Genomic DNA, 15,529 nt, shown 5'->3' on the forward strand with positions numbered 1-15,529 from the left:
AGGGAGATGAGGAGGGACGGACCATGATGTAGATGAGCGAGGAGGGCGGGTGCGGGTCGCGCTGGTCCTTGTGGTCGATGAAGAGAGCTGCTGGGATAGATTGCGCACAAGAGAGCCGGTCTCGAGGCGCTGTAGCGAGGTGGTTGAGGGGAGAAAGGGACGAGGCGAGGTGACCGCGCGACCGACGCCGGCCGACACCACCAATCCGGGCGGCGAGGCGGTGCAGACTGCCCCGGCGTTACGAAACTCAATAGCTTCTGATTAGCGGGCTCGAATAGCACCGCCTCGCTTGTCGATCTTGCTTTCTCGATGATCCGCTCAGCCTGGCGTACAACGCTCGCTGCCCAGGGCGAGGGACGCGTGCGGTCACTGCCAGCTCGCGAACCTGTACAGGACCCGGCCGCAGCAAGGCCTGCACGAGCGATCGCAGCTCGACCAACGCCGTCGATCGTCGAGCGCGCTTTCGAGATGAGGAGGGCCGAGTTGGGCGCGCTTCTTCTCCCGCCGTTCACCGCTGCAAGCTCGAGACGAGCTCCACTGCACACGCTGCTGCTGCTCCGCTCGACCTCGACCGTCGCCATCCTCGCGCGCCGTTCCCTCCTCGCCTCGTCGCCGTTCCTCGCCGTCCTCTCCCCGCCGCCAGCCAAGCTGTCGCGCCAGAGCGACCTCCGCGCCTTCCTGCAAAAGGGCAACCCGCCTGCAGCAGCACCTTCGTCCCCCGCGTCGTCCACGAGTCGCCAAGCCAGCACCATGGCCGGCACGAGGCGCGCCCGCTCGACCGTCTCGCCCGACGACCACGACGCCGACTCGCCCCCTCCCGCCAAGACCAAGACGCCGCCGGCCAAGCGCGCCCGCCGCAGCACGACCGAGGACGTCAAGCCCAAGGTCAAGCCCGATCCGGAGGACGAGGACGACGGCGAGATGGGCGACACGCGGTTCCGCGTCCGCTCGTCGGCGTCGGTCGCGCGCGACGAGACGTTCCCGCCCGAGATGGCAAAGGTGCCGCTCGCGACCATGTACGACGCCCTGCGCGAGCTGTCGGCCGTCAAGCAGGAGGACGACGTCAAGCCGAGCAAGGACGGGTGCGTCGTCTACTGGAGCCGGTGCGTCCCTCTCTCCCGTGCTCTCTCTCTCCCTCGCGTGGCCCTTCCTGACTCTCGACGACCCGCCCACGTCACACAGCAACAAGGACCTGCGCCTCGACGACAACACGGCCCTGTCGTACGCGTCGGCCGTCGCGCAGGACCTGCACCTCCCGCTCGTCGTCCTCCACATCTTCTCGCTCGGCGACTACAAGTCGCACGACCGCTCGCCTCGCCGCATCGACTTTCAGCTGCGCCAGCTCGCGTACCTCCAGAAGGAGCTCGCCAAGCTCGACATCCCGCTGTTCACCATCACGCACGAGGGCAACCGCAAGGAGGTGCCGGCGCTCGTGTGCGACAAGCTCGACGAGTGGCGCGCAACGGGCCTGTACGCCAACATCGAGTACGAGGTCGACGAGCTGCGGCGCGACACCGAGATCCTCGAGCGCACCAAGAAGGCGCGCGAGACGGGCAAAGGGTGGCAGGGCCAGGTCGAGCTCATGCGCGACTTCTGCATCGTCGCACCGGGCCAGGTCCTTACCAAGGTGCGTCCCTGCTCACGAGCCCCCACCCTCCTCACCCACCACCCGGGACTGACCCTCTCGTCCCCGTTCGTGCGCTTGCAGCAAGGCAAGCCGTACTCGGTCTACTCGCCGTACCAGCGCTCGTGGCTCGCCGAGATCAACTCGCACCTCGCCGACTACATGCACAAGCAGAACGGACCCGTCGTCGCCAACGCGTCGTCGGTGCGCGACCACGCCGTCCTCGGCCCCATGTTCGCCCACGAGATCCCGACCTCGCTCGCCGGGTTCGAGCTCGAGGGCGGCGACGACGAGGCGGCGCGCATGCGCAAGCTGTGGCCTGTCGGCGAGGGCGTCGTCGACGGCATCATGCGCCGGTTCCTGCGCACCAAGATGCAGCCGGCCAAGTTCTTCGAGGCGCCGCTCGAGAGCGAGGGCAACGAGGTCGACGACCCGAAGAAGAAGAGCAAGATCGGCGAGTACTGCGAGGGCCGCAACCGTGTCGACTGGGACGGGACGAGCCACATCAGGTGCGTCTTCTCGCTCCCTCGCTCGTCGTCGTCCTGAACTCGACGCACTGACCCTCTCCCCTTCTCTCCTCGACCACAGCCCGTACCTCGCCGCCGGGCTCATCTCGCCGCGCGAGTGCATCCGCCAGGCGTTCAAGCTCGCCGGCGGCAAAGAGCTTCCCGGCGGGCGCGACACCGGCATCGGGATGTGGGTCCAGGAAATCGCGTGGCGCGACTTTTACCAGGCCGTGCGTCCCTCATCCTCTTCCTCTTCCTCTCTCCTTCTCCCTCTCTCTCGCTCTCATCGTCGTCGAGAAGAACCGCCCTGACGTCGTTCCCGCCCTGCCGCAGGTCCTCGTCGCGTGGCCTCGAGTGTGCATGAGCCGCCCGTACAACCTCAAGTACGACGGGACGGTCGACTGGGCCGAGGACGCAGGTGGCGAGAAGCTCAAGGCGTGGAAGGAGGGCAGGACCGGGTTCCCGATCGTCGACGCCGCCATGCGCTCGCTCAAGGAGCAGGGCTGTGCGTCCCGTTTCTCTCTCTCTCTCTCTCTCTCTCTCTCTCTCGCAGGATCCTGACACTGCCTTTCTCGCACCGGAACAGACATGCACAACCGCTGCCGCATGATCGTCGCGTCGTTCCTGTCCAAGGTGCGCTCGGGCCTCTCTCTCCTCGACCTCGTCCACGTCGAGCGCGAGCCTGACCTCTCCCTTCCTCGTCGCAGGACCTCCTCATCGACTGGCGCGAGGGCGAGAAGTTCTTCATGCAGTCCCTCATCGACGGCGACGTGCGTCCCAGCTCCTCTTCCTCCTCCCCCTCCGTCGAGCCCCATCTCTTTCCTCCGCTCCTCGAGTTCCGCCGCCCTGACACGTCCTCCGCGCTCGCAGCTCGGCTCGAACAACGGCGGGTGGCAGTGGAGCGCCTCGACTGGGTGCGACCCGCAGCCGTACTTCCGCATCTTCAACCCGGCGTCGCAGAGCGAGAAGGTCGACCCCGAGGGCGAGTACATCCGGCACTGGGTGCCCGAGCTGCGCAAGCTCAAGGGCAAGAGTGCGTCCACCTGTCTCTCCTTTTCTCGATCGAGCTCGTGAGCTTGAGGAGCAGCGACACTGACGCACACCTCCTCCTCCTCCCTCGCCCGCCGTCGCGCTCGCAGCGATCCACGACCCGGCGGCCAAGCTCACCAAGAAGCAGATCCTCGACATGGGCTACGTCATGCCCATCGTCGACCACGCAAAAGCGAGGACGACCGCGATCGAGAAGTACAAGGAGGCGGCCGCGCGCGCTTGAGGAGCGAGAGACGATGGCGGACGAGGAGCTTGAGGAGGACGCTTGAGGAGGACGCTTGCTGTACCCTCTCTATCTCTCTGTGCAACGCATGCATAGCCACGAGCGCGCGAGGTCTCTCGAGAATGCGAGGCGAGAGGCCGGCGAGCAAGTTGCACGAGACGAGGCTACGACGCGCCGGCGCCGCCAAAGCGCTGTGCGGCGAGCTGCTTGAACATGGCCATCGTCGCGTCCTCCTTCTGGCGATGTGCCGAGAGGCGGTCGGTCCTGCGCGTGCGGAACGAGGCCCGAGAGGGAGAGGGTCAGTGCGCTGCGTCGAGAGGAGAATTGGAGAGACGGGGACGCACATCTCGGCGCGCTTCTCCTCGCCACCAAACTTGCGCTCCTCCCTCCTCGACTGGGCCCTCTCCCTCGCCTTGACCGCGTCCTCAAAGCTGCCCGGCCCCGCCGGGCCCCCACCCGCGCCCGTCGACCCACTCATGAGCGCATCCTCGTCAAAGTCCATCATGCCGCCGCCCTCGCGACTGGCCTCAAAGTCCCTCCGACTCGCGTTGCCCTCGCGCCGCTTCTCGACGAGCCGGTCCCGCCCCGTCGCGCGCTCGTCGCGCTCGGCGTGCCGGCCCTCGCGCGCGTCGCGCCGGCGCGAAGCGGCGTACGCCTCGCGCTCGGCCGAGCGGGTCGAGTCGCGCGCGTCGCGCTCCATCTGGAGGCGCTCGACTGCGCTCGAGGGCGGCATGGCCGGGCCGAGCTGCGGACCGCGCGAGGGCCCGGCGACGGCGCGCGACGACGACGACGACGACGGCGGCGGCGGGGCAGGTCCAGGGGCCGCCGTCGGGTCGTACGAGCGCGTCTTGGTGCCGTCGACCGAGCGGCGCACGGTCGCGGCGGCGTCGAGGTCGGCCTGCGAGGCCTTTTTGAACGACCACGAGTGCGAGGTCGAGATGGAAGACGGGAGCGAGCCCGGGGCGATACCGGCGTAGTACTTGGCTGCGGGGGTAGTCGGCGATAAGGTGAGCTCGAGGAAGCCTGGGCGCGCAGAGAGAGAGAGAGAGAGAGAGAGAGAGAGAGAAGCGACGGACCGTCGAGCCTGCCGGCGTTCAGGCGCGGACAAACTTGCGAAAGTAGCGCCTCGCGTCCTCGGTCTTGAGGCTGTCGAGCTTCTTGCCCCTGTCCTCGTAGAGCCACAGCTTGAGCTCTGTCGCCTTGAGGAAGTAGTCGTCGTCGGACAGCTCGTCGACGCCGGGAGGAGGGCCGCCGTCTTTGTCGTCGCTCGGGCTGCGGTCGCGGCGGTGACGGTGCGAGTCCTTGTCCTTGTCCTTGCGGTGGGCGCGGTCGTCGTCGTCGCGGTCGCGGTGGGACGAGCGGCGCGGCGAGCGGTCGCGATGACGACGCGAGGACGAGCGGTCGGGGGAGCGCGAGCGCGAGTCGCGGCGGCGGCTCGAGGTGCTCTTGTGGTAGTCCGACTCGCCCATGGCAGCTGTGCAGCTCGAGGCGAGGAGGGCGAGGATGTGGGGGAAGCGAGAGAGGAGGAGCTCCTCATCTCTGTGGCTCTCGACAGCAACTCGTGCACCCGCTAGAGCTCGTTCGACTCGCTGTGTATGCTCAGAAGAGTCACTCAGACCCTCACCCGAACGCGCTCGTCTTCCCCTCGTCTCGTCACCTCTCGCCTCGCCCACATGTCGACCCTCTCGCACCTCGAGCCCGCGATCGAGCGCCTCACCCCCTTGTCGCTCGCCGAGACGGCGTGGGACAACGTCGGCATCCTGGTCGACGCTCCCGAGCCGAGGGACGCCGTCGCCTCCTCCAACAAGCGTCGCATCGTCACCTGCATCGACCGTGCGCCCTCCTCGCTCTCTCTTTCTCTGGTCCGCTCGACGTTATCCGTGCACTGACGACCCTCGAACACTTGCAGTGACGACCGTCGTCTGCGATGAAGCGCTCTCGGACCCGTCGACGACCGCCCTCGTCACGTACCACCCGCCCATCTTCTCGGGCCTCAAGGCGCTCACGCTCGCCAACCCGATCCAGCGCTCCCTCCTGCGGTGCATCGCCGCCGGCGTCCCCGTCCTCACGATCCACACGGCCGCCGACGCCGCCGTCGGCGGCACGAACGACCTCATGGCCGGCGGCCTGCTCGCCGCGGCGGGCTCGAAGCACCTCGACGGCGAGGGCATGGTGCGGCCGGGCGAGGGCAAGGGCGCGAGGGCGCTGATCGAGGTCATGAGCGCGCCCGAGGGGCACAAAGGGTGCGGAGGAGGACGCATCGTCGACCTCGTCGAGGGTGCAGGGAGGAAGCTCTCGCGCGACGAGACGGTCAAGGCGGTCAAGGCGCGCCTGAACCTCAAGCACTGTGCGTCCCGCGCGCGCTCTCTCTCTCTCTCTCTCACTCGGTCTCGCCTCGACGTTCCTGACAGTGCGCCGACCTCACAGTGCAAGCGGCGTGGTCGCCGACGGGCTCGGACGACATCTCGACGGTCGCCATCTGCGCCGGCAGCGGCTCGGGCGTCCTCAAGGGCGTCAAGGCCGACCTGTACCTCACCGGCGAGATGGGACATGTGCGTCACGCGCTCTCTCTCTCTTGCGATTCCGGCGCTCTGCGCCCGACTTTGCTCGGGCCGAGCACTGTTCGTCGCCCCGACTGACGCACGCGCTCTCTTTGCAGCACGACATCCTCGCCGCAAACGCCGCCGGCATCCACGTCCTCACCTGTGCGTCCCCGACCTCTCTCTCTCTCGATAATCAAGCCGAGCCCTCCCTGACTGCGTCTCGACCCGCCGCGCGCAGGCAACCACTCTGCGACCGAGCGCCCCTGGCTGTCGTACTTTGCGCCGCGCCTCGAGCGCACGATGAACGAGCTCGCAAAGGGCGAGGCCGAGTACGAGGTGCGCGTCAGCACGGCCGACCGCGAGCCGCTCGAGGTGGTCTAGTCGAGCCCGAGCCGAGTTGAGGCGTGCAACTCCTTTGCTCTCGGCCTCTCGCGCTCTCTCGTCCTTCTCTCAGTGTCCGAATCCGCGAGAGCGCACGAGAGATAGAGATCATGTACAGGGCTCGACGAGGGCAACACGGTGCGCGAGCGAGAGAGAGAGAGAGCGCCTCCACCTCGTTCGCTCAACCCTTGGTCCACTCTGCCGCCTCGGCCCGCACGTTGCCCTCGCGCTGCTTGTCGACGTCGCCCGTCGCCATGCCGACCGCACTGCGGCGAGAGACAGAGAGGGGAACGTAGAGCGAGAGTGAGTACGACGGTCCTCGAGCGGCTCCTCGCTACTCGAGCGAGAGGAAGGGAGAGAGCGAGAACAGTCGGCGCACCTCTCGACCTTGCCCTTGACGCGGTCCATGCTCGGTACCGGGATCTCGCCGTCTGCGACCGCGCCCTTCCACTCTGCCTTCTCGGCCTTGAGGTTGCCCTCGTTGAGCGTCTCCTGGTTGCCCGTGAGCGCGCCCCATGCCCTGCGCGGGGTCCGACACAGCGTCAGTACCTGGTCCGGCAGAGTAGACAGAGAGAGCAACGAGGGGACACGCACGACTGGACCTTGCCCTCGACGCGCTCTGCCTGCGCCTCGGACTTCTGCGCCTCCTGCGCCGCGTGCACCTCGTCCTGCCCCTCCTTGGCGAGCTCGGCGCCCTGTGTCGTCCAGCTGTCGGCCGTGCCGGGGATGGCGCCGACGGCCTGTTCGTGGCGCGCGCGGCGCGAGTGTGGTCAGCTCGAGGCGGAATGTGGGGCGGCGAGGGTGACGAGGGGAGGGGAGGAGAGCAGAGGCGGGCGAGAGGCGCACCTGATAGAGGAGGCCCTGGGCGTTCTTGACCTGACCCGTGATTTGCGAGGGCTGTGCTTCAGACATGTTGGCGAGCGGGAGAGCTGTGTTGGGACGAGGAGAGCGACTTGCTCTCGCTCGCTCGCAAGGGAGAGGAAAAGGTGCGACCTCGAACTGTCGATGCAAGCGGGGAGGACTCTACAGCAACGCCGCCGTCGCACTGACGACACCAAGCGGCCCAACCACGCCCACCGCGAGCGGCAAGCTCCACCCACCGCCGACGTGCCAGTCGCGCAGCAACTCGGCCGCCCACCGCTCGGCCTCTGCGCGCGCGACGACCCGCCACACGACCCACAAGCCCGTCGGGCTCACCGCAGCGAGCACGACCTGGTGCGCGCGCCTCGCGACCCTCCTGCGGCGCCTCGGGACGCCGCGGCGGCGCGCGAGCGGCGGCGCGACGACGACGAGGACCGCGCACAGGTACAGGGCGACGACGAGCGCGAGGCCAAAGTTGAGGGTCGCGAGGGTGCTGATGAGGAGGCCTGAGAGGAGGAGCGCAGAGGAGCGCAGGGTGAGGGCGAGGCGCGACGCGCGGGTGGGCGAGTGCGGCGCGACGAGCGAGGAGAGGAGGAGCGGGAGGACGAGGTTGAGGCCGAGGAGCAAGGGCGGCAAGTACTCCTGCGGGCCTTCGAGTCAATTGCCAGTCCGAGAGTCGACAGAACGAGAAAGAGAGGTGGGGCGCACGTGAATGGGCGCTGTCGGGTCGACCGCCTCGACGAGCCTAAGCTGCGCCGCACCCGCCGCCGCCGCACCGACAACGACCACCGCCGCCTTGACGAGCGGCCTGCCGCCCTCCTTGGCCGTCGTCGTCACGGCCGCCGCCGACCACGTGACGAGGCCCTCGACCGTGAGGCCCGCGCCGAGGAGGATGGGCGCCGCGAGGTAGTTGCCGACGGCGACGAACGAGCCGACCGACGTCATGAGGTACAGGAAGAAAGACTGGTGGAACCGCTCGAGGAGGTTGTTGAGCGAGCGGAATAGCGACTCGACGGCTCTGCCGGGCCCGAGCGTGTCAGAGACTTTTGCTGACAAGGAACGGGAGAGAGAGAGAGAGAGTGGGCGCACCTGCCGAGGACGTGGAAGCCGTGCGGGCCCTCTGCAGGGATGCCGTACAGCGTGATGGCGTCGATGCGGTACTTGCCAAAGGTGCCCTCGGGCCCGAGGATGCGCCCGTCGGCCGTGAGCGCCACTTGGTGGAAGAGGTTCCGTGCGGCGTGGGCGTAGCGCTGCACCTCGGCGTGGTCGGCAAAGGGAAGGGAGCGAAGGAAAGATGGGAGGGGAGAGGTCGCGGCAGGGTCGTACGAGTGGAGGAGGGTCGGGATGTTCATGCCGCGCAGGATGCGCGACGCCGAGTTGAGGAAGTCGAGGTTGGGCAGGTTGCCGTTGGCGCCCTCTGCAAACGTAAAGGTGGGTCAGGACGGCGAGAGACAGCGCTAAAGTGAGAAGGGCGCGCACCGTAGAACATGCCGATGTGACTGAACGAGTGGTGCGGGTAGTCGAGGCCGAGAGCCGCCCAGACGGCGCCCGTCGTCAAGGCGAGCTCCTCGGCCTGAAGGTCTGCAAGGGAGGAAGGCCGTAAGTATTGTGCTCTGTGTGTGTGCTGCGACAAGGGATGGACGAGGACGCACTCGACTGCTTGAAGCCGTGGTACGAGTCGAGCCAGGCCTGAGCGCCGTCAACGTGCCCGTCCGAGACGAGGAAGATGATGTCCTTGCTCCACATCGAGTGCTCTGCAAGACGGAGCGAGTCAGATCGACAACAGAGAGGGAGAGAGAGGACGGGTCGGGACGGACTCTTGAAGTAGTTGGCGAGCGCGAGCACGAGCGCGACGCCTCGAGTGTTGACGCGCCTTGAGCCGTCCTCGTTCCTCGCCCGGCTCAGCCACGACGCCGACAGCACGAGAGCTTCTGCTCCGTCCGTCTTGGGCGCCGGCAGGATGGCGTAGGTGTTGATGCCCGAGAGAGACTGCGAGGGCGGTCGAGGTCAGTGCGCTGTTCTGCAGTCGCGCGCATGCGAGAGGAGGACGGACCGAGTTGTTGGGCAGGTCGAACGTGTAGGCTTGTTGCGCCGTCGACAGGCCGAGCTCCTCGAACGCGAGCTTGATGCCTCGGCTGCGCCTGTGGGCGGGAGAGGGTCAGTTCCAGGGTCAAGGTTCGAGAGGAGGACGACGAGGGGACGCACTGCTCGCCCGACACCTCGAGTTTGCTCCACTGCGCCACCTTGTCGGCGTACGCATCTGCGACGTGGACGTCGGCCCAGTTCCAGTACGTGTTGACCTGCGCGACGAGGGCGAGTTGGGTCAGCTTCGAGTCGAGGAGAAAGAGACAGAGAGAGGGCGAGGGACGCACATGTCCTGGCTGGAGGGCGTTCTCGCTGATGTAGTGCTTGCGGCCGAGCTCCTTGAGCGGCAGGGCGAGCGTGTAGACGAGGCCGGCGACGAGGAGGAGGGTGCCCAAGTGGGGGCCAAAGGCGACGAGGCGGTCGACGACCTTTTGCCGCCGTACGAGCGTGCGTCGGAGCGAGTCGTGCTCACTGACCGGGCTGGCGGTCTTGCCCCGCCGCAAGAGGGCCTTGAGACGGCTCATCGTCGTCGAGTCGTCGAGCCGGGGGAGATGAGGTCGGAGAGCGCTCTCGCGAGTCGGCGAGGCGGGCAGGGCCAGGCGAGTGGGCTGGTAGAGGTACTGTCGCGTGCAGGCTCGCTATTCGTAGCCGGCACGAGTGCGCAGGAGGTCGATGGCGGCTCGTCGTCCTCGAGCTGCGCTGGCCGCAGGTTCGCTCCCTCTCACAGAAGCTCCACCACCTCGCCGTGCCAAGGCTGCACGCTGTTGCAATGCTGAACCGCTGCTCAACGTACTTGCGCTACCCGCCGTGCTCTCTCTTTCGAGGTGAGCTCTCTCGACCTCTCCTCCCCCAAGACGACGATTTCGACCCTGAGCTCCGGGGTTTAGGGGCTCTCCGAGGGCGCGAGGCGGCGTGTCAAGCCCCAGCTGACACCCTTCTTTCCTGCAGCCAAGCGCCAGTAGCCGCCCGGCCCATGCGGCACCCCCCCTCGCGCACGGCTCCATCTCGGCCGACTCCTCCTCGAGCCGTCGCCCTCGCGCCGCAACTTGCCTGCTCCGTGCTCGTGCGCTCGAGTGCGACCGTGGAACGTGCTTGCGCTGCTCGGTGTCGCAGAGCGAAGCGGTCCGCGAGGGCGGAACGGCGCGGCCGTCGTGGTCGCGTGGGAGGGTTGCGGGGGTCGCGCCGCTCGACCTTATCTTCGCCGGCGGCCGCTAGAGGCGTGGGCTCGCTCGCGCGCGTTACCCACAGCCCTCGGTATCTTTGCTCGGCGACTGTCGCCGCGTCGATACCGAGCGAGGTTGTCTCGGACGAGTCGGCCCCTCGCTCGACGACCCGCTCGCTCGTCTGCCCCTCCTCCTCGTCTCCCTCCCTCCCCGTCTTTACGTCCCCAACGCCTCGACCTCGAATCATCCTCGACCTCCCTCCCGTCAACCCCCCTCTCGTTGGCGAACCTTCCTCCGTCGCTCGACCGTTCCCTCCTCCGCTCGACCCTCTCCTCCTCCGCTCGACTCTCCCTCGCTCGACCCGTCGCCGCTCGACCATGCGGCTCTCGGCCGCCTTTGCCGTCGTCGCGGCCCTCGCAGCGTCGACGACGCTCGCCGCCCCGGCGCCCAAGAACAAGTACGTCAAGCCGAACCGCCTCCTCGCCCGTCCGCTCCCGGCGGGCTTCGACGCGCACGTCGCCGTCAACCAGTACGCGACGACCGACTTCAAGTCGTCGAGTGTCCACGAGACGCCGACGGTCAAGGCGCCGCGCAAGAACGTGTGGGCTGGCCTCACCAACGCCGAGGCGGCTTCGGTCGTCGCGTTCCTCCACAACCAGACGGCCCTCAACCTGACGGCGGCCGCCGACGCCGGCAGCTGGGACAACATCATCACGACGCTCGACCTCGTGCCGCCCAACAAGACCGTGCGTCGCCGTCCTCCTCGTCCCTCGTCCTCCCTCGACTCTCTCCCCTCCTCTCCCTCGACTCGCTTCCCTCCCCTCCCTCGATCTTCCCCCTCCCTCTCTCTAGATCAGCTGCTCACGCTCTCCCTCTTCCCTCGCAGGACACGGTCGCCTACCTGTCGGGCAACGCGAGCGAGCCGGCCCGGTACGCCTACGCGACCATCATGTTCAACGCGTTCGAGGAGCCCTACCTCGAGGACTACCTCGTCGGACCGCTGCCCATCAACGAGAAGTCGACTGCTTCGCCCTACTCGTTCCACACGACCGCCGGCTCGTCGCGCATCCGCAACTTCGACGCCGACGAGGACCTCACATCCGAGTTCTTCGCCGCCGAGGCCGCCAAGTGCGACGACATCATCGAGGACTTGCTCGGCGCAAACTCATCTCAGTACGACCTATGGGGTATCGACCCTGTATGGCACGAGGGCGACCGCGTCGTGAGCTGGGTCGGCTTCTGGGGACGTCCCACGAGCGTGTTCGACGGCCAGACGCTTCTTCCGCAGGGGCTTTACCTCAGGGCTCGTCCCTCTCCCACCCGTCTCGACGCTCGAGAAGCAGCGACTGACTCTCTCGCTCGCGCAGTTCGACATCACCGGTCGCGACCCGTCCAAGTGGAAGTTCCTCGGCTGGCTGCATAACTACAAGCTCTACGAGACGTCGGCCGACTTCCGCGACGCGTGGGAGAAGGGCCTCGTCGAAAAGACGACGCGCAACGCCGGCATGAACGAGACGTGGATCGGTACCGACCGCCGTGGACCTGGTGCGTCGTCCGCTCTCTCCCCGCCCGCCCCCTCTCTCCTCGCACGTCCCCTCTCTCCTCGCACGTCTCTCCTCGCATGTCTCTCTCTCCTCGCACGAGGACGAGCCATGCCTTGCTGTGCTCGACGAGGGGATGAGCCGGTCGACCTTCCCAAACTGACCTTTCGACCCTTTTCGCAGAGCTGCCGTACGACAACCGGCCGCCGCCTATCCAGATCGCTCCCGGTGGACAGCGCTTCGCGGTCGACGAGGAGGAGAACTACGTCGCCTGGATGGACTTTACTGTGCGCCGCGCTGCTCATCGTCCTTGCCCGTCGCGACGGTACTGACTCGTCGTCCTCTCGCAGTTCTACTGGTCTTTCCGCCGCGACACCGGCATCCGCCTCTGGAACATCAAGTACAAGGGCAACAAGATCATCCACGAGCTCGGCCTGAACGAGGCGCTCGCGCACTGTGCGTCCATCTGCCCCTTGAGAAGGTCGAGTCGCCGGCCCTCGAGCGCTCGCTCACCCTCCTCTACTCTTCCGCAGACGCCGGCAACGACCCCGTCCAGTCGGGTACTACCTACTTGGGTGCGTCACCATCACTCTCTCCCCCTTGCCGTCGCGTCGGGCAGCCCGCCGTCGACCGTCGAGCCTGACCTTTCCTCCTCGCCGGTGCAGACACGTACTACGGCTTCGGCCCGTACGCGTTCGAGCTCATCTCGGGCTTCGACTGCCCTTCGCACGCCCTATACCTCAACACGACCTTCCACTGTGCGTCCAACTCTCTCTCCCTCGAGGTCGACCGCTGCGCTCGAGGTGCGCGGTGGTCTACCCTCTCTCGCGCGCCCGCACCGGCAGCTATCTGGCGTGCGTCTCGCACTGCGTGACGTGTGTCTGTGGCGCCGGTCAGGTGGCAGAAGCAGAAGCAGAATCAGCCGAACTGACCCTCGAGCCCTCGTCTCTCCCTTTTCTCCCTCGTCCTCCCCTCCTCTGCCACCTTGCTTCGCCCGCCTCTCCTCTCGCCATCTCGCTATCTCGACGCAGCCAACGAGATATCGACGACGCACCGCCGCTCGCTCTGCATCTTTGAGCAGGATGCCGGCTTTCCGATGCAGCGACACACGAACGGCCAGTACGCCTCGGCGACCAGGAACACACAACTGGTGATCAGGAGCGTATCGACGGTGGGCAACTACGACTATACGTTCTCGGTCGTTTACATGTTGGACGGCTCCATCTCGACAGAAGGTGCGTTTCTCCCTTCCCGGCCTTTCTCTCGCCGAGCCGACCTCACCCTCTCCCTGCGCGCAGTCATGGCGTCCGGGTACATCCAGTCGGCCTATTACGCGGCCAACGGCGACTATGGCTACAAGATCCACGACGGTTTGAGCGGCTCGATGCATGATCACGTCCTTGTACGTCCTCGTCCTCTTCGTCGTCGTCGAGGCGCGTCGCCGACCTTTCTCGACCTTTCTGCAGAACTTCAAGCTCGACGCCGACATCCTCGGCACGAGCAACACTGTCGGCTTCCACACGATCGAGCCAAAGACCGTCAAGTACGACTGGTCGCCCGTCGAGCGCAACACGATGCACCTCGTGCGTTCCGAGCTTCAGAACGAGGACAACGCGACGCTTCACTGGGCCGAGAACGCTCGGTCGATGGTCCTCATCTACAACAAGGACGAGAAGAACAAGTGCGTCCCCTCTCGCTCACTCTCGACCTTCCCAAGTTGACCCCTGCGCGTCCGCAGGTACGGCGAGGAGCGCGCATGGCGTCTTATGCCCCACATCGGCGGCGCCGGCATGTACAGCACGATCCAGAACAGCACCAACGCCGGTCCTGCCCTCAATTTCGCCAAGGCGCCGCTCTTCGTCACCAAGCACAAGGACAGCGAGTTCAACTCGGCGCACCCCAACTCGGCCTACTCGCCTTTCACCCCCATCATCGATTTCGACAAGTACCTCGACGGCGAGGACCTCGTCCAGGAGGAGTACGTCGCTCGGACATTCAGTCGATCGGACCTCCTCCTCCTTTTTGCGCGCGTTACTGACTCTCGCTCTCGCGCCCGTAGCCTCGTCCTCTGGTTCAACCTCGGCATGCATCACGTTCCTCATGTGCGTCATGCCGCCAGTCCCTTTTGCAGCAGGAGCGCCCGAACTGACCTCGAGCCGTTCCTCCCCTCCCCTCCTCGTCCTCCTCGTCCTCCTTCACGTCCTTCCTCGCTATCCTTCGTCCTCCCTCGTCGTCGACATGATCTCGACGCACAGACTGGCGACCTGGGCAACACGCAGCATTCGACGGCCCACGCCGGCATGATCTTCAGCCCCCACAACTACGACGATTTCGCGCCGTCGCAGCAGTCGAGCCAGATGGTCAGGATCAACTACAACGCGTCGACGGGCGATGCCTTCGTCGAGGACGTTCTGACGTTCGGCGGCAAGTCGGCGTCGGGCATGTTCAACTTGACCGCAGCGCAGCCCAACTACTATGCGTACGAGGTGCGTTCTGCCCGTCCTCGAGCTGGAGGGTCATGAACCTGATGCCCCTCTCCTTTCTGCAGGGCGATTCCAACATGCGCAAGTTCCCCTACTCGCCCGAGGACCCGTACGACGACAGTGCGTCTCCCTTCCGACCTCATTTCGACGGACGACGTACTGACTCGCTCTTGCAGCCGCCGCCATCGTCTAGTCGCCTCAGGTTCGTCCCTCGTCTCCTGGCCCCTCCCTCGCACACGTCCTGACTCGCATCTACCTCGCAGAGTCTCGCTACCGTCTTTCTACTTCGTCGAGGCCACCTGTCATGGAATCCCGTTCGCTCGCCTTTCTCAATCTGTGTCCCGAGAGAGCGGCTTTAGCAGAGGCTCGGTCTGAGAGAGAGGGCGACCGAGCGGCTCGCGAGATGTGCCTGTCGGCGCAGAGGCTCTCTATGAGCTTGGAGAGCAAGTGAGTCTCGCACGGGCCGCCAAAGTCGACCTTCCCAAGTTGCTCTCGACGCTCTCGACACTCGACGAGCTGCTGCAAAGCCCTGTAAGCGCGCATACCTCCCTCAACGACACTACATCGACGCATGGTGGTCCAGGAAGCTCTGCTGCACGATCCCTCGAACGATCTGACAGCGGCCGCCCTTCTTCCGCTTCCTCCTTCTCGGCGTCGAGTCATGCGGTCGCTCGCTCGAGAGCGTCATGGAGAGGGCCGCCGACCGATACAGCCGTCTCAGGACGTCGACGATGAGCTGTTTTGGCCAAGGAAGAACTGCCTCGCGAGCTGCAGAGCGACTTGCTCCTCCTCGTTGTCCGTTCTCTGCGCAGAGCCGAGCGGCTGCGCTCATGCCCTGGGTCGCCGAGAGAACTTCTGCGGCACTTGCAGCGAGAGCGATTCTGCTCAGACGACGCTCAAAGACAGCAGGAGCGCTCGTGCAGGTGGCAGTCCCCCTCGCTCGAGCGCGCACGCACCCCCTCGCCGCCGACGCCGCCTCGGCTTTCCGCTCTCGCTCGTCGCCTCATCGCTCGAGACCGGACGTGAGCTACCGCGTCGTCATGGAGCGTCTCCCTCTGGCCCGCCCCCG

The 15,529-nt window shown here is 66.5% G+C and overlaps 6 protein-coding genes across 6 annotated transcripts; 3 read left to right on the forward strand and 3 right to left on the reverse strand.

Moving 5' to 3' along the window:
• Positions 1 to 750: 750 nt before the first annotated feature.
• RHOBADRAFT_47384 (uncharacterized protein) lies at positions 751 to 3,403 on the forward strand (the record flags this gene model as incomplete). Its single annotated transcript, XM_018414973.1, has 9 exons — positions 751 to 1,103; positions 1,183 to 1,627; positions 1,709 to 2,133; positions 2,213 to 2,360; positions 2,464 to 2,635; positions 2,717 to 2,763; positions 2,838 to 2,900; positions 3,001 to 3,163; positions 3,270 to 3,403. The coding sequence occupies 9 exons, from the start codon at positions 751 to 753 to the stop codon at positions 3,401 to 3,403; spliced, it is 1,950 nt and encodes a 649-aa protein (XP_018267983.1).
• Positions 3,404 to 3,527: 124 nt separating this feature from the next.
• On the reverse strand, positions 3,528 to 4,940 carry RHOBADRAFT_56311 (uncharacterized protein; the record flags this gene model as incomplete). The annotated part of the gene is made up of 5 exons (XM_018418286.1): positions 3,528 to 3,667; positions 3,748 to 4,387; positions 4,480 to 4,487; positions 4,514 to 4,716; positions 4,791 to 4,940. 5 exons carry the CDS (start codon positions 4,938 to 4,940, stop codon positions 3,568 to 3,570), a joined length of 1,101 nt encoding a protein of 366 aa, XP_018267984.1. The 3' UTR covers positions 3,528 to 3,567.
• Positions 4,941 to 5,076: 136 nt separating this feature from the next.
• On the forward strand, positions 5,077 to 6,385 carry RHOBADRAFT_39995 (uncharacterized protein; the record flags this gene model as incomplete). Its single annotated transcript, XM_018413675.1, has 6 exons — positions 5,077 to 5,236; positions 5,313 to 5,575; positions 5,618 to 5,750; positions 5,831 to 5,955; positions 6,063 to 6,108; positions 6,185 to 6,385. 6 exons carry the CDS (start codon positions 5,077 to 5,079, stop codon positions 6,325 to 6,327), a joined length of 870 nt encoding a protein of 289 aa, XP_018267985.1. The 3' UTR covers positions 6,328 to 6,385.
• A 123-nt stretch (positions 6,386 to 6,508) lies between these two features.
• Positions 6,509 to 7,239, reverse strand: RHOBADRAFT_18849 (uncharacterized protein; the record flags this gene model as incomplete). Its single annotated transcript, XM_018412452.1, has 4 exons — positions 6,509 to 6,593; positions 6,707 to 6,847; positions 6,922 to 7,067; positions 7,174 to 7,239. 4 exons carry the CDS (start codon positions 7,237 to 7,239, stop codon positions 6,509 to 6,511), a joined length of 438 nt encoding a protein of 145 aa, XP_018267986.1.
• Positions 7,240 to 7,845: 606 nt separating this feature from the next.
• Positions 7,846 to 9,797, reverse strand: RHOBADRAFT_39997 (uncharacterized protein; the record flags this gene model as incomplete). The annotated part of the gene is made up of 8 exons (XM_018413676.1): positions 7,846 to 8,206; positions 8,278 to 8,605; positions 8,668 to 8,769; positions 8,841 to 8,942; positions 9,006 to 9,177; positions 9,242 to 9,329; positions 9,394 to 9,488; positions 9,561 to 9,797. The coding sequence occupies 8 exons, from the start codon at positions 9,795 to 9,797 to the stop codon at positions 7,846 to 7,848; spliced, it is 1,485 nt and encodes a 494-aa protein (XP_018267987.1).
• Positions 9,798 to 10,813: 1,016 nt separating this feature from the next.
• Positions 10,814 to 14,653, forward strand: RHOBADRAFT_49010 (uncharacterized protein; the record flags this gene model as incomplete). Its single annotated transcript, XM_018415214.1, has 15 exons — positions 10,814 to 11,182; positions 11,323 to 11,739; positions 11,804 to 11,981; positions 12,161 to 12,264; positions 12,328 to 12,433; positions 12,511 to 12,552; positions 12,643 to 12,735; positions 13,009 to 13,212; positions 13,276 to 13,379; positions 13,444 to 13,658; positions 13,716 to 13,955; positions 14,037 to 14,079; positions 14,233 to 14,463; positions 14,526 to 14,580; positions 14,637 to 14,653. The coding sequence occupies 15 exons, from the start codon at positions 10,814 to 10,816 to the stop codon at positions 14,651 to 14,653; spliced, it is 2,418 nt and encodes an 805-aa protein (XP_018267988.1).
• Positions 14,654 to 15,529: the final 876 nt, after the last annotated feature.

The sequence above is a fragment of the Rhodotorula graminis genome (assembly GCF_001329695.1).
Source record: "Rhodotorula graminis WP1 unplaced genomic scaffold RHOBAscaffold_18, whole genome shotgun sequence".
Lineage (NCBI taxonomy): Eukaryota > Fungi > Basidiomycota > Microbotryomycetes > Sporidiobolales > Sporidiobolaceae > Rhodotorula > Rhodotorula graminis.